The sequence below is a fragment of the Pongo pygmaeus genome, chromosome 15 (assembly GCF_028885625.2).
Source record: "Pongo pygmaeus isolate AG05252 chromosome 15, NHGRI_mPonPyg2-v2.0_pri, whole genome shotgun sequence".
NCBI classification, from domain to species: Eukaryota; Metazoa; Chordata; class Mammalia; order Primates; family Hominidae; genus Pongo; species Pongo pygmaeus.
This window is the reverse complement of record NC_072388.2, coordinates 99,538,810-99,556,164: the sequence shown is the minus strand read 5'-3', so window position 1 is coordinate 99,556,164 and position 17,355 is coordinate 99,538,810. Positions and strand designations below refer to the sequence as shown.

Genomic DNA, 17,355 nt, shown 5'->3' with positions numbered 1-17,355 from the left:
CTGCAAGAAACATGACAGGACCGCTTAGAACTGAGCGAGCTCTCCGGGGGCTTCTGAGGAGACTGGCTGAGCTGGCGTGTGGCACAGCTGACTCATAAGACAGGCGACACTCAGGGCCCTGGTGGAGTCGGCCAGCGTTCCCTGAGGCCACCTCAGCCTAACGTGCCACAGACGTTTTGTTAGGAAGATTACAGACTGAAACAATAGCACCAAAAATAATTGTGAGCAAGTTTTATTTAAGTGTTGATTCATGGTTGTTCTATAAGCCAACAGCCTGTCAGAACGATAAATTAATGAGATAAAATGTTGCTGGCCCTCCGTATTTCAGGCCAGGTATTGACATTTCAGAATCCACAGATTTTTAACTGTATTGATTGAGGACACCAGGATAAATGGCCTTGGCGCCAAATTCCCATTAACGACAATGGGCACCGAGTGACTAATTCCCAAAGCGCTTCGGTGAGAACGCCCTGCACTGCCTTCTCCTGGCAGGGAGCTCTAATTAGATTGAAATGAAAAAGCCAAATCACCAAGGGCAGAAAAAGGCAGATCCAGTAGAAAGGGAGATCAGACTCAGCGAAGAGAAAGGACAAGATAAGTCAAAGAGGGACGAAAGCCACAGGGGCTGCAGAGCCCACCCCAATGGCTAAAGAGAGCACTTACCAAAACCCAGGCTGGAGGTGGGATGTGCAGAGATGAGGTAGGAGACATAGGGGGAGACATAGGTGGAGGCCCCCCTACCAGCCCTAGCAGTCCCTCATGGGCTTCACTGCCCAGATAGGAGGACCTGGCAAGGACAAACTCAGCACATCTTACCCACACAGGTACTGAGCAGCTGCTCCAAGCCGGCCCTGGCCAGAGGATAGAGACACAAAGACCACCAGGACAGGCTCCCATCCTCATGGAGCTCCCAAGCCAGCCAGGGAGAGGGACATGGAAACCAACCACCCTCAGCAGGAGAGGCCCTGTCTGAATGTGCGGTGCTTCCCCAAGGGTGAGGTCCAAACCCCTCAACCATTCTCTCCCAGGGGCCCACCACACTCTCCACTGTGGCCTCAGCACCAAGTCCTACACGCAGTGGGTGTACAATAAGTAACTGCGGAGTGAATGAAACGGGGCTTTCAAGAGTTGAATTCAACAGTTCATTCAACAGTTGAATGAACCCAGTGGTGAGCGCCATTCCTAGCAGAGGGATGGAGTGAAGAAGTCCTCAATCACCTCCCCCACTGGATGGTAATGCCCTGGGGGCAGGGCCATGCGTTTCTTTACGCACCCAACACACCACAGCTAGAGGGGCACATTGGGCCTGGGGCCAGACAAGCTGTTCTCCAAACGCAGTCCTATCACCAACCAGGCAAGGCATTCTACCTCCCACTCCTCCAACTCTCCACCAGGGGCTGCAGGTCACACAGGACCAGTGGGAGCTACCAAGGAGGCCTACTCAAAGCACAGACCAAGCCCTGACTCTTGCCTGCTTCAAACTCAGCAATGGCCTCCGCCCGCCACCTGCTATGGCAGTCCCTGACTCATCAGACAGGAGGACCCTCTTTGAATGTCTAAAAATTTCAGAACCCCCTGTCAAGACACACCCACTCACACCCACCCACACATACAATTGCATGCATTTGTTTAACATCTGTTGATTGAGAGAATAATGCTTAAGGGCCACTATGAACCCATCAATGCCATCAAATGAATTTGATTTGAGTAATCCGACGGTGTGAGTGAGTGAGCTTGTCACTCTGTGAGTAGTGTGCTACCCACATGTGCTCACCTGACCCACAGGCTGGGGTTTCCCCTCCTGCACTCCTCAGACTCATCTCCCCCAGCCCCTGCACCCCATATTACATCCTGCTTTGGTTTCCATGCATACTACATGGAACCCTGTTCCTGTGACGACTCTGTCCTTGTTCCATCTGCAAGAACCTACTTTCCTCCTCATCAACCATACCTCCTCCATCCTAATTCTCTGTCCACCTAATCTGTGGCTCAGCTCAGGTTTCACTTCCTCCAGGAAGTCTTCCTTGATTTTCCAAGCTAGATGTTCTTGCAATTCCTGTGTCTTTCTCCATCACTGCAATTTGGGATTGACTCTGCACTTCTGTCTTCTCCAGCAGACAGGAGCTTCTCCAGGGTAGGCACTGGGTCTTGTTCAGCTCTGTCTCCCCTATCAAGCGTATCTTATGGGACGTGCAGACAACAGAGTGTAACAGTCAGGCAACAGGCTTTGGGGCATAGCAGACCTGCGTGCATCCTGGCTCTGCCACTTGCTGGTTTGTGCCCCTGGCCAGTGTGTGTACAGCTGATTCTGATGGTGCCTGTCTCAAAGGGTGATTGGGGCCTAAATAAGATGCTGCATAGAGGCTGTGGAAGAATGCCCAGCACACAGTGGGTGCTCAGCAGTAAGTGCTGCCATCATCAGCCCAGTCATCACCATCATCAAGTGGCATCAAACTCCCTGAGTCTGGCCACTCTGCAAGGGGTTAAGAGAATCAGTAAGACCAGGGAAGAGCTTCGTGAGAAGAAACCGCCACACACGGCACAGTGGGAAGGGCACAGGATCTGTAGTTGTACAGACATGGCTTCAAATCCCTGCTGGCTATGCGCCACTGGGAGGCACTGAGCAAGCTGCTTTGCCCCTCTGAGCCTCAGTTTCCTCTCCTTTAAAATGGAAATAATCACTGCCGGCAGCTGCAGTGAGGATTAGACATGCTGTGTGTAAAGCCTATAGCACCTGGCAGGGGCCCTGTGACCATCAGTATTGTCCCCTCCCCTACTGAGCATGCAAGGAGCTGCAAGGCTGCCCACACTCAGGGTGGAAACAAACCACCTTCTCCATTTTCCCTCTGCGTCTCCTGGGGGCTGCTGGGCATAAGCGGCAGGGGTTGGACCAGCAAGTTATCATCTCCTTCTTGCCAGACTCTGGGAGAGGCAGGCCCCAGAGCCACCACAACTGCGGGGCTAGGCAGGCAAGATGCTGGCCTGAGGGTTCAAGGGGAGCCCCAGGGACTGGTGTGAAGTCTGGCCTCTCCCTGGGCTCCTGGCAGTGGTGCCCAGCAGAAACAGGACCGAGGAGGAGCTCTGGGGAGGAGAGTAGTGTGGTGCTGAAAGAAGCCGGATCCTGCTCATGGAGGGGGATAAAAACACTTTTAAAAAGGAAAGGAAGAAAAGAAAGAGAGAAAGAGAACAGAGAGGGAAAGGAAAGGAAAGAAAAGGAGAGGGGAGGGGATGGGAGGGGACAGGCACGGAGGGGAGGAGAGGGGAAAGGAGAAAGAGAGGAAGGAGCTCGGATTGGGAGGCAGATGGCAGAGGTGTGAATCCCAGCTCTGCCACTCCCTGGCAGTCCTCACTGTAAACCCCGGACAGAGCCCACCTGGGGGCCGTGGCTGCAGTGGGTGTTGACAGTGCCTGTTGCACAGGAGCGCTCAGTAAGGAAAGTTCCTTCCACTGACTTCTCTCTCCTTCTCGCCCTGCTTATCAAGAGCCCCCTCAGGATTTACCCAGCATGAATCCATCTTACCCAAGTGCCTTTTCAGTGTGGGCATTAAAGCAGAACTCGTTTGAAGACTTTCCTTATGAGCTGGAATCATTTCTCACAGCCTTTCAACGATAATGAATTGACAGGAATTCTAACCTGATTCCAACCAAAGGACACAATGATAAAGTTAAATCTATTTCAGCACAAATTGCATGTCAGAAGTAGATTAAAAAGCCACCTCTTTATCCAGCCCCATGGCTTGGGGCTGAGACAACCTTGGGGCTCTGTCTTCTGTGTTGGCTGGCAGAGGCCCACCCTCTGTGGGGAGTCACAGTTCCAATAGGCAAGCAGTCTGGAAGCCCTCTCACCAAGCACGAGCCCACCCCGAGGCCCCTCTCCCTCTGCCACGCAAGTGTATACAGCTTGTGGATGCATGCCCACCAGAGAACCTTCCCCAGGGAGAGAGCTGCCAGCTCACCTCAGGGAGGTGATACAAGAAACGCACCTGTTTCAAGGTCTGTTAGGTGCAGGGCGAAGTCAAAGCCACCGCTGAGGATGCGCCGGCCACAGGGAGCCCACCGGGCGGCCCGCACTGCCTCTGTGTGCAGGGAGTAGGTCTGCAGGCAGTGCCCGGAGTCCACAGCGTTCCATACCTGCAGGCAAACACAGACAGCACCAGGCGTCACGACAAGGGCCTGATCTCCAGGGCTCAGCTCGACCCCTCTGTAGAAAGAAAAAGGTCTCGGTGGAATTAGATTCTCATTATTTTACCACCAAATCTATATCTAGATGTTAAACTTTTCATTGCAGAAATGTAAAGGCTTGGGATTGGTAAGTTGGGAGGATCATTTCCCCAAATTTTTTCTGGGGTTAAGAAAACTGCATTCTGGACAGGTACGGCAGCTCACATCTGTAGTCCTAGCACTTTGGGAGGCCAAGGTGGGCAGACTGTTTTAGCTCAGGAGTTCAAGACCAGCCCAGGCAACATGGTGAAACCTTGTCTCTACAAAAAATTAGTTGGGCGTAGTGACACATGCCTGTAGTCCCAACTACTCAGGAGGCTGAGGCAGGAGAATTGCTTGAACCCAGGAGGCAGAGGTTGCAGTAAATCATGATTGCACCACTGCCCTCCAACCTGGGTGACACAGCGAGACTGTCTCAAAATAAAAGAAAAAAGAAAACAGCATTCCTGTGTCTGCTGGTCACCTACCCAGCCCTTCACACCTGCTTCATCCCTGCAGCCGGGTGGGAGTCCTGCACCCTTAGCATTCACAACCCTATCCCAGGCTCACCTGCGTCCCTGGCATCTTATCCTAGGCTCACCTGCGTCCCTGGCATCTTATCCCAGGCTCGCCTGCATCCCCAGCATCTTATCCCAGGCTCGCCTGCATCCCCGGCATCTTATCCCAGGCTCGCTTGCATCCCTGGCATCTTATCCCAGGCTCACCTGCATCCCTGGCATCTGTCCTGCCATGGACACTGCCCAAGTCCAGGCTATTTTCATGGGTTCTGCTGTAAGACTGAGATCCAAAAAGGAACCTGCTACACTCGTATTTACAACCAGTCAAAGTACAAATATCTGCCGTAGGGGCAGCTGTCCTTTTGTTGGGGGAGAGAAGGTGCTGTCCCTCCTTCCCACCCTGGCCTTTCATGAGGGTATGAGGCTCATGAGAGAAAACTCTGTTACACTCAATGGCTTCGGAAAAATGATCTAAGATATCAAGTATAAAACTGCACGTTCCCAGAGCCGGGGCCACACCATATGAGAGCCCCTGAGCTTAGCTTTCCACCAGCTCTCTCAGCAAATGCCGCCAAACACACCGTGCAGCCCAGGGGAACAGCCAGAGAGTTTGGAATATCTCAGGGTAGGCCCAGGGCCTGACACACAGAGGTACTCAGCAGTGCTAGTCCCCTACCTTCTTGTCACTGCAGGATGAGGGCAATGCTCTCACCTACCACCCAGGTAGCTCAGAGGCTGAACCCGAGAAGCAGAGGAGCACTTGCAGCCAGCGCATGGGAGTCAGAATTAAGTGCCTCCCACCTGATACGGCTGCTGGCAGGCCTTGGGCCTTGGCTGAGTGGCTTTGCCTCTCTGGGCCTCAGTCCTCTCCTCCCTGAAGTGGGGATAAGAAGAGCATAACCCCGAGGGCAGTGGTGAAGGCTGAGGAGGTAATGGCTACACAGCACATGGCATAATGGCTGGCACACAGCTGGATGTGGATTCCAGACCTGTTCCATTAGGAAAACCAAGCTTCATTTTCTTTAATAAGAGAAAAACCCAAACAAAGTACACCCATGCACTTCTACAAACCTGATCCCAGGGATAACCTTCTCATTAAAGACAAGGAAATTCAACCTGCCAAGTCCCGAATGTTCTCAGAATGCAAAGGATCAGAGCTCTGAAACCTTGTTTCCTGGGATTATGTAAATGTCTACACTTAAGAAAACAAAAGGTCAAGAGTAGCCTTCAAAAAAATGTGAAGAGAGCTCCATTCCCTCCTTCCTCACTAAGGGTCAATAGCTGGGGTCTCAAACTGAAAAAATCAAGAAACAGCAGTATTTACATTTAGAAACACGACACAGCCAGAAGACACAGCCAGAAGACTTCAAAGTGGAGTGAGAATTCACGGGAGGGAGATGGGGCACAGGGAACTGCTGTTTTCCAAAAATATGTATGAATATGAGTTTAATTTTATTTAAATAGTAAAATAAACGAGATCTACAGGGTTCACATGGTTAAATGGTAAAAAAGTTAATATTAAGTACATAAGTCAAGCTGCATATACAAAGTACAATGCCATTTAAGTTTTTACATGAAACACCACCTTGTACCCATTAGGATGGCTGCTATCAAAAAACAGAAAATAATAAGCATTGACAAGGATGTGGAAAAACTGGAACCCTTGTCCACTGCTGGTGGGCATGTCAAATGGTGCAGCCACTGTGAAAAACAGCATGATGGTTCCTCAAAAAATTAAATGTAGAATTACAACATGATCCAGCCATTCCACTTCTGGGTAAACACCCAAAAAGCTGAAACCAGGGTCTCAAAAAGATACTATACATCCATGTTCATAGCAGCATTATTAATAATAGCCAAAAGAGGGGAGCAATCCAAGTGTCTATGGACGAATGAATGAATTGTAAAAATGTGTTCTATCCATACAGTGGAATAGTATTCAGCCTTAGAATGCAAAGAAATCTTGGCACTTGCTACAACATGGATGAAACTTGAAGATATTATGCTAAGTAAAATAAGCTAGACACATAAGGACAAATACTATATAACTGCACTTATATGAGGTGCCCAGAGTAGTCAAAATCATAGAGATAGATAGAAAGTGGAATGGTGGTGGCCAGGGCTGGGGGAGGGGGAATGGGGAGTTGTTTAATGGGGACAGAGTTTCAGTTTTCCAAGATAAAGAGTTCTGCAGACAGATGGGGTGCAGACTGCACAACACTGTGAATGTGCTTAATGCCACTGACCTGTATGCTTAATAACGGTGAAGATGGTCAATTTTATGCTGTGTATTATTCTGCCACAGTTTTTAAAAATACACGCACAAAAAAAAAAAAAAAAGCAGATCTCATTTATTCGTGAATTTGTAGCCAGGCTATAAAAACATGCATGAGGAGGGCCATCATTCCTGGGAAGGGAGGGAAAGGGGCAGGGCTAGAGGAAAAAGCTATGAACACTAAGCAGTAGCTCTTCCAAAGAGAGGGTGGAGCATGTAGGGGAGAGTAGATAAGGCAGGGGAGATGAGATGGGGTAGGGGAGAGGAGATGGAGTAGGGGACATGAGATGGGGTAGAGGAGAGCAGATCGGGTAGAGGAGATGAAATGGGGTAAAGGAGATGAGATGGGGTAGGGGAGAGTAGATGGGGTAGGAAAGAGTAGATGGCACAGGGGAGAGCAGATGGGGTAAAAGAAGATGAGATGAGATGAGATGAGATGGAGTAGGGGAGATGAGATGGGGTAGGGGAGGATGAGATGGGTAGGGGAGATGAGATGGGGTAGGGGAGGATGAGATGGGGAGGGGAGGGGAGATGAGGTAGGGGAGATGAGATGGGGTGGGGGAGATGAAATGCACTGGGGTGATGCGATGGGGTGTGGAAGATGAGGAGAGGGAGAGATGGAAAACGCTCCAAAGAAAACATGTACAAATGTTTACTCTGAAACTCATTCATTTATTCATTCATTCAACAAAGATTTCCTGAGGACCTGCTATTAGCCAGGCATTGTGTAACAGGAAACAAATAAGACAAAAATCTCTGCCTTCAAAGAGTTTACATTCTAGTGAGGGAGACAGACACTGAACAAATAAAAATCCATAGTCCTTAAGGCAGTGGTGAAGACTGAAGTATTAAAAAGTAATCAGGAAAGGGCTCTATAAGGTCAAGGGAAGGGGCTGAAATGGTGGCCAGGGAGGACCTCTCTGAGGAGGTGACTTTGGAGGAAGTCCCGAAGGGGTGAGAAAGCCAGCTATGTAGAAATTGAGAGAAGAAGCTTCCAGGCAGGGACAGGAGTATGCCTGGCGTGGTCAAGCAGCAGCAAGAAGGGCCACTGCAGCTAGAGAACTGAACAAGGCTGGGGGTTGGCAGGGAGGTGGTAAGAAAGGGACGAAGTCAGAAAACCACAAGCCGTTGGGGCATCCCAGGGTTCTGCAGGTGGAACAGAGGGGAATGAGGGCTGGTTCCACTCCAATAGGACCACTCCAGCTGCCATGCAGGGAGGAGAATGAAGGGCAAGAGAGATGAAGGAAGACAATCAGGAGGCTTCTGCAAGAATCCAGGGAGAGAGGAAATGGCTTGGACCAGTGGGAGGCAGTAGAGAAGTGGCCTGCATTGGAGGGTAGAACCAACAGGACTTCCCTGGACTGGAGGTAGGATATGAGGGCAAGGGAAAAGCCCAGGACACATTCGCAGTTCCTGGCCCGAGCACTGAAAGGGGCGGAGTCGCAGGGATGGGTCAGCATGCAGAAGGGGTAAGTTTGAGGGAAGGAGGACCTGGAGCTCAGTTTTGAATGACAGACAGCAGACAGTATAAAGACTCATTCCCATACCAGTGTGATATTCAAAAGAGAGGCCCAGGGCAGAGGCTGAGCTGTGGATGCCATCATGGAAACGGTGCTGCAGCCTTGAGCTGGATGTGCTCTCCTAGGGACCAAATGCAGACAGGACAGAGAGGAGTTCCACATCTCAACCCCAGGCCTCCAAGGTTCACTCACAGGCTGGGAGCCGGGGGAGGAGAAGGAGAAACCAGAAAGGAGTATAAGAAGAGGCCAGTGAAGTGGGAGAAAAAAACAGAAGAGGAAAGTCCTGGAAGCACAGAAGAGTGTTTTGACAAAGAGACTGGTCACCACGTCAAATGCTGATGGGTGGGTCCGCTGAGAATGAGAACAGACACCTGGGGATTTGACAATCTCAGTGACAGGTGTATGGGTATCTGTTACCTTCTATACTTTTGAGTATGTTTAAAACACTTCATATTAAAATAAAAAGTTAAATTAACCAAGAGGGAGAGGAGGAGGAGCAGAAGAAAAAAGGAAGGGAGAGAAGGAGTGATGGAGGAATTGGGGAAAGGAGAGAAAAAAGAAACACAGGATGGGAAACGGAAAGGGAGGAAAAGAGAAGGGAAAAAGGAAGGAAGGAGCAGGGGGAGAGGAAGGGGTGAAAGGAGAAGAGAAGGGAAAAAGGAAGGAGCAAGGGGGAGAGGAAGAGGGGACAGCAGAAGAGAAGGGGAAAAGGGAAAAAGGAAGGAGCAGGGGGAGAGGAAGGGGGAAGAGGGAAAGAGAAGAGAAAAAGGAAGGGGCGGGGGGGCAGAGAGGAAGGGGGGAGAGGAGAAGAGAAGGGAGGGGAAGAAAGGATGGAGAGGAGGAGAGAAGGGAGGGGGGAGGAAGAACATGGTAGTCATGCAAGAATGAAGAAATTACAAAAAACTTGAACTCTATGAAGTCCAAGGCCAAAAGCAGCAAACTGGAATGTTTGAATTCTTGTCCAGGGGAACTCCCGAATCAGCCACGGAAACATGTAAGGAGATCCATCAATCTGTAAATCGCCTGACAAGTTCCCCCTGAAGTGAAAAATGCACACTTGGCTCTCCTAGTAGATGCACAGACAACGATAGCATCTGAATCAATGCAGACCAGTCAGCTACCTCTCAAAGCTATCCAGGGTGAAGGAGGGAAGAATCTTTGCCAATTGGTCTCCTTAATTGAATTTAATGTTCACTGTCAGGTTTTAAAGATTAATTCCCCAACATTGCAGCAGACTGAAGTGCATGCTTTTTACAATTAAGTAATTAGAGATCCCAAACTGCCTTCATAGAATTAAGGAGTTAAATCTTCTGTTAAATGTTCCAAGATGATTTCATGTATTAACTAGAGACATTCTTTGTGTCCGACAAAAGTACAGATTTGAAAAGAATATGACAAGTAAAATGTGGTGCAGTCACTTGTCGGTGCCATATTTACCACGGTTTCTGTGTCCTCGTTACCAAGACATGACCCCACCAGGAGTTCCTCATAGTCTCCAAAGATTGAACAAGTATTGATCTAGCCACAGGTCATGTTCTTTCTGCCTGCCTGCCTTTCGTTTTTGGTTACAAAAAATACAGTCTTCTTGTAAATTATTCAAACTATACAGAAGTGCAAAAACAAAATCCCAAAGGAAACAGCTACAGGATTGTTGTTTCTCTGATTTCATTGGAAATATGTGTGCTCTGCCCCAAAAAAAAAAAAAAAAAAAAAGAACCAGAAAAATACAACGAAAATAAGAGTCATCCATAACTCCATCACCTGGCTGCAAACTTCTGGGCAAGGCTTTGTCTCCCATGTGGCCCTATCCTACTCGCTCTTATCTCGGAGACCCTCCTAGTCAGGCCTGGCTCCTGGCCTCATCCCACCTCTTGACAGTCCCTGTTGCCCCAGAAAATAATTTTAGAGACCATTCTCAAACTCACACAGCTCAGCACAAGCCTGTGCAACCAGTGCCTAACCCTTTACCAAACGGATGGGATCAGCCCATTTGCCAAATCTCTGAGAAGCCCTTCATGATGTTTGTGTTCTACAGCTGGAGTTGCACTGATTCTAAAATATTTGGGAAAACACCTTAATAATATTGAGTCTCCCAATCCATGAACAGGATGTCTCTCTCCATTTATTTAGGTCTTCTTTAATTTCCCTAAGGGACAGTTTGTGGTTTTTTAAATGAAAAGATCTTGAATGTCTGTTGTCAAATTTATCTCTAATTATTTCATAGTTTGATAATATAAATGGTATTTTTAACTTTTATTTTCAGATTGTTGATTTCTCGTATGTAGAAATACAATTAATTTTGTATATTGACCTTGGATTCTGCAACCTTACTAAACTCACTTTTTAGTACTAGAAGCTTTTTAAAATAGACACAGTGGAATTTTCTTTTCTTTTCTTTTCTTTCTGAGTTAGGGTCTCGCTCTGTTACCCAGGCTGGATTGAAGTGGTGTGATCATAGCTCACTGTAAAACTTTGAACTCCTGGGCTCAAGCAATCCTCCCACCTCAGCCTTCCGAGGAGCTGGGACTGCAGGCACACATCACCCAGCTAATTGTTTTTATTTTTATTTTTGTGGAGCTGAGGGTCTCACTATGTTGCCCAAGCTGGTCTCAAACTCCTGGCCTCAAATGATCCTCCAGCCACAGCTTCCCAAAGGCTGGATTACAGCATGAGCTACTGTGCGCAGCCTGGAATTGCATATAGATGATCATGTTATCTGCACATAAAGGCAGTTTTACTTTCTCCTTTCCAATCTGGATCCTTTTCTTGTCTTGTCTTATCACACTGGCAATCTCCAGTAGAATGCTAAAGAACTCTCTGTGACATCCTTGCCTATTCCTGATCTCACTGGGAAGGTGGTCAGTCTTACACAGTTAAGAACGACATTAGAGCGAATGTTTTTTTTTTTTGGTGCCTCTTATCAGTTCAAAGGAGTTCTCTTCTATTTCTAGTTTGCTGGAAGTTTTTTTTTTTTAATCACTAATGAATGTTGGATATTGTCAAAAGTTCTTTTGGCATCTATTGAGGTGTTCATATGGTTTTTCTTTCATAATTAGTCATTAATATTACAGTTCAGTCATTAATGCTGAGTTACATTGATTTTCAAATGTCAAGGCAAGCTTACATTCCTGGGACAAATCCTACTTGGTCATGATATGCACATATATGTAGTCGAATTGATTTGCTAAAATTTTATTTAAAAATTTTGTATCGGCCAGGTGCGGTGGCTCACTCCTGTAATCCCAGCATATTGGGAGGCCAAGGCAGGTAGATCATGAGGTCAGCAGATCAAGACCATCCTGGCTAACGCAGTGAAACCCCGTCTCTACTAAAAATACAAAAAATTAGCAGGGCGTGGTGGCGAGCGCCTGTAGTTCCAGCTACTCGGGAGGCTGAGGCAGGAGAGTGGCATGAACCCAGGAGGTGGAGCTTGCAGTGAGCCGAGATCACGCCACTGCACTCCAGCCTGGGCGACAGAGCGAGACTCCGTCTCAAAAAAAAAAAAAAAAAAAAATTTGTATCTATGTTCATGAGAGATATTGGTCTCTTGCTTTCTTCTCTTATGATGTCCTCTTCTTGGTTTGATACCAGGGTAATAATGGCCTCATAGAATGAGTTGGGAAGTGTCCCCCTTCTTTGCTATTCTAGAAGAATTTGTGTGTATATATATATATATTATATATCCGTTTCCCAGGGCTGCCATAACTAGAGTACCATAAACTGAGGTGCCTTAAACAATAGAATTTTGTTGTCTCACAGTTCTAGAAGCTAGAAGTCTGAAATCAAGCTGTTGGCAGGGTTGGTTCCTTCTGAGGGCTCTGAAGGAAGAATCTGTTCCAGACCTCTCTCCTTGACTTGTAGATGGCTGTCTTTGTATTCACATAACTTCTCCCTTATAGAAAGGGGAGATTCAGAGATAGATACGCATAGAGGGAGGATTGGATAGGACGCACCCTAATGACCTCATTTTGACTTAACTACCTCAGTCATGACCCCATCTCCAAATAAAGCTATATTTTGAGGCACTAGGGGTTAAGATTTCAAAATATAAATTTGGAGTTGGGGTAGGTACAATTCATCCCATGATAAATTGGTATAATTTCTTCTTTAAGTGGTAGAATTCACTAGCGAGTATTCGACTGGAGTTTTCTTTGTGGGAAGGTTTTTAATCATGAATTCAATTTTTTAAATAAATATGAGGCTTTGGGGGTTATCTATTTCTTCTTGAATGAGCTTTTATTGTTTGGGTCTTTCAAGGAATTTTTCCATATCATCTAAGTTGTAGAATTCATTGGCATAAAGGTGGTCATAACATTACCTTAGTGTCTTTCAAATGTCTGCAGTGTCTATAATTAGGTCACTTCTCTCATTCCTAGTATTAGTAATTTGCAATTTTTCTCTGTTATCTCCCATGGGTCGGGCTAAATACACCTTTCATTGGTCTCAAAGAACCAACTTTTTGTTTCACTGATTTTCCTCTACTATTTTTCTATTTGCTATTTCAGTTATTTCTGCTCTTATTTTTACTTGCTTATTTGGGTTGAATTTGCTTTTCTTTTTCTGGTGTCTTAAGGTAGAAGCTGAGATCATAGATTTGAAAATTTCTTCCCAACTAATATAGATATTTAGTGCTATAAATTACTATCTGAGAACTCTTCTAGTAACACTGCACAAATTTTTTATATTGTGTTTTCATTTGCATTCCATTCCAAATACTTTCTAACGTCTCTATCTGTTTCTTCATTGACCCACGGGCTATTTAGAAGTGTGTTAGTTTCCAAATATTTAGAAATTGTCCAGATATTTTTGTTACTGATTTTTAATTTAATCCCATAGTAGTCAGAGAATATACTTTGAATGATTCCAATCTTTTTAGATATACTGAGACTTGTTTTATGTGGTCTCTCTTGGTGGACATTCCATGGGCAATTGAAAAGAATGCATATTCTGCTGTTGTTACATGGAGTGTTCCATAAACGTCAGTTAAGCCAAATTGGGTGACAGTGTTGTCCCAGTCTTATAAATCTTAACTGATTTTCTGTCTACTTGATCTATTGATTATTGAGAGCGGGGTGTTGAAATCTCCAACTATAATTGTGGATTTTACTGTTTCTCCATTCAGCTTCTGTCAGTATTGCTTCATGTATTTTAGAGCTCGCTTATTATTTATATAAATATTTATGCACCTAATGTTTATGCAGCTGACATTACACACCTAATGTTATGTCCTTTGATGAACTGACCCCCTTGTTGTTATGAGTCTCTTTATCCTGGTACTATTCTTTGCTCTGAAATCTGCTCTGTCTATGTTAACTCCAGCTTTCTTTTATTACTATTAGTATGATATATCTTTTTGTATCTCTTTATATTTAATCTTTTTGTGTCTTTATATTTAAAGTGGGTTTCTTATAGGCACTGAGTCTTGACTTTTTATCCAACCTAACAATCTTTGTCTTTCAAATGGGATGGGTAGACCATTTCATCCATAATTTATATGGTTTGGGTTTAAATCTTGCTATTTGTTTTTATGCCATCTGTTCCTTGTTCCCTCTTTCCTAATTTTTTTGCCTTCTTTTGCATTGAATATCTTTTGTTATTTTATCTCCCACTGTTAGACTTATAACCATAAATCTTTGTTTTGTTTTATTACTAGTTGCTTTAAGGTTTACAACGTACATCTTTAGCTTATCACGGACTACTTGCAAGTAATATTATCACTTCCCCTATAATATAAGAACTGTAACAATAATATACACAGTCTCCTCCATCCTAGCCTTTGTGCTGTTGTTATTGTGTATTTTACATCTACATATGTTACAAACGGCACATTATTATGTTTTTACTCCAAACAGTCAATCATCATTGAAAGTGATTTTTAAATAAGAACAAAAAACATCTTCCATTTTCCCACATATTTACCATTTCTAGTGCTCATTATTCCTCTCTGCAAATGTAGATATCTCTCTAGCATCATTTCCCTTCTGTGTCAAGGACTCCCTTTATTAACATGTCTTATAGCGCAAGTTTGCTGACGGCGAATCACTTCAGTTTTAAAATGCCTGAAAAAGTAATCTGCCTTTCTTTTTTAAAAGATATTTCACTGGATATTAAATTTGGGGTTGACAGTGGTTTTGGTTTTGGCTTTTCCTTTCAGTGCTTTCAAATGGTGTTCCACTGTCTTCTGGCAGTATTTCCAATGAGAAGTTTGGGTCACTCTCATCTTTGCTCCTCCGTATGTAATGTGCCTTGTTACCCCTTCTGGTTACTTTTAAGTTTTTTTCCCCTTAACAGTAGTTATAAGAAATTTCAGGCCAAGTGCAGTGGCTCATGCCTGTAATCCCAGCACTTTGGGAGGCCAAGGTGGGTGTATCACTTGAGGTCAGAGGTTCGAGACCAGCCTGGCCTATATGGTGAAACCCCGTCTCTATTAAAAATACAAATTAGCTGGGCATGGTGAGAGGCACCTGTAATCCCAGCTACTTGCGGACTTAGGCAGAAGATTCGCTTGAACCTGGGAGGCGGAGGTTGCAGTGACCCGAGATCACACCACTGCATTTCAGCCTGGGCGACAGAGTGCGACTCCGTCTCAAAAAAAAAAAAGAAAAGAAAAGAAACTTCATTATAATATACTTTGGTGAACTTTTTTCTTCATGTTTCCTGTGCCAGGGGTTCATTGAGATTCTTGAATCTATGGGTTTATGATTTTCATCAAATTTAGAAAACTTTCAGCCATTATTTCTTTAAATATTTTTTCTATTCTCCCCTTCTTTGAGAACTCCACTTTCACATATATTGGGTGAACCTGAAGTTGTCCCACAGCTCACTGATGATCTGTTCATTTTTCCCCCAAGCTTTTTGCTCCCTGTATTTCACTTTGGATAGCTTCTATGTCTTCAAGTTTGCTAACCTCTTTTATAGTTTCTGATCTGCTGTTAATTCCATGTACTGTGTTCTTCACTGAAGACTTTGTTTCATCTCTAGAAGTCCAATTTGGATCTTTTTTGTATCGCCCATGTCTCTTCTTAATAAGCTCATGCTAGTCTCTACCTTTTTGCACATATGTAATATGTTTATAATAGTTGGTTGAATAGTTCTTGTCTACTAATTGTATCATCTGTGCCATTTCTGGATCTGTATCTATTGACTGATTTTTCTTCTCATCATGGTTCATATTTTTTTACTTCTTTGCATGTTTTGTAGTCTTTATTTGGATACCAGACACAGTAAATTCAGGAGGCTGAGTACTCCAGCCTGGGTGGCACAATCACAGCTCACTGCAGCCTTGAACTCCTGGGCTCAAGCAATCCTCCCATCTCAGCCTGAGTGGCTGGGACTACAGGTGCATGTCACCATGCCTACCTAATTTTTTGAGACAAGGTCTCACTACATTGCCCAGACTGGTCTTGAACTCCTGGCTTCAAGTGATCCTCCCACCTCACCCTCGCAAGTAGCTGGGAATACAGGCATGCACCACCATGCTTGGCTTCACATTCATTCTTGAAGGATACAGAATCATGAGTTGACATGTTCCTAGTTTTCTATCTTTAAAGATGCCATCAAAGATACCCCACCTCCTCACCTCCACCTCACACCTGCCATACACATACTCCATTACTCCATTTCAGTCAAATCTTCCCCACACCCAGCCTCCTGATAGGAATATTTAGGAGAGTGAGGAGATCCGAGTATTTGTTTTGTGGGTGAGCCACTGTGTCATAGATAACAAGAAGGCCAGCAGTGATCTACAAACTGATCTCATTCACTATAGGTATGAACTTTAAAGATACCATTTTTAGTTTTCTATCTTTAAAGATACCATTCCACTGTGTCTGGACTCCACTATTTCTGGTGAGGAGTAAGTAGTTTTTCATATGATTATTCTCCTCCACGTGACACTCATTTTTCTCTGACTGCTTTCAAGATTTTCTCTTCATCTTTGGTTTGACTACCATATGCCTAGGTGTGGTTTTCTTTGTATTTGTCCTGTTTGCAATTTACATGTTTGGGATTTTTTTTTTTCTTTTAAAAAAGAAACTCGCCAAATGTGGGGCATTTCCTGATATTATTTATTCAGAATATTTTTTTCTTCCCCATTCTCTCCCTCCTCTCCTCTGGAGCTCAATTACTTGTATAATAGATTTTCTGATATTGTCCACAGTTCTCTGAGTATCTGTCCTTCTCCTCCTCCATCATTTTTCTCTGTTTTAAGGCTGAATACTTTCTGCTGATCTATCTCCAAGTTCACTGGCTCTGTCATCTCCCTCTATTATGGAATCGAAATGGTGAATTATTCATTTCAGATACTGTATTTTTCAGTTCCAGAATTTAACACTTGTTTTTCTTGTAGCTTCTATTTCTCTACTGAGATTCCCTGTTGTTTTACTTGTTGTGAGGATATTTTCCTCTGTGTCCTTCAGCACATCTATAATAACTGTTTTAAAATACTTGTCTGCTAATTTCAACATTGGGATCATCTTGGCAATAAGCTCCTTTGATGGCCTTTCTCTTGAATATAGGCCCCCTCTTCCTGTTTCTTGCTTTATCTAGGAATTTTGGGTGGAATACTGAACATTACAAAATGTATGTTATCTCTAAATTTTTTTATGCTCCTCTGAAGAATATTGATTTAAAAAAAAAAACAGGCAGCTAACCTGGCTCTACTCAAATTTCAAACTCTGTTTCCCTTGCGGTGTGCAGCAGCAGAAATTTCTATTCAGATCGTTTCGCCTTAGTTGAGCTGCTTAGAGTCTGCATTCAAAGATTTGGGTAGAGTTTATAGACACTTTCCAGCTGCTGTGGTTACCCCAAACTCTGTCCTCTGGTTCTTCAAGCCAGTAACACT

General features: G+C 44.8%; 1 protein-coding gene across 5 annotated transcripts in view; it reads right to left on the bottom strand.

The window, feature by feature from the left end:
• WDR25 (WD repeat domain 25) overlaps window positions 1–17,355 on the bottom strand; it is a 155,184-nt gene that overhangs the window by 58,913 nt on the left and 78,916 nt on the right. For all 5 annotated transcript variants that reach the window (XM_054448334.2, XM_054448332.2, XM_054448333.2 and 2 more), the window contains one exon: window positions 3,984–4,131. In XM_054448334.2, the coding sequence (XP_054304309.1) occupies window positions 3,984–4,131 (148 nt within the window). The remainder of the gene's footprint in view (window positions 1–3,983; window positions 4,132–17,355) is intronic.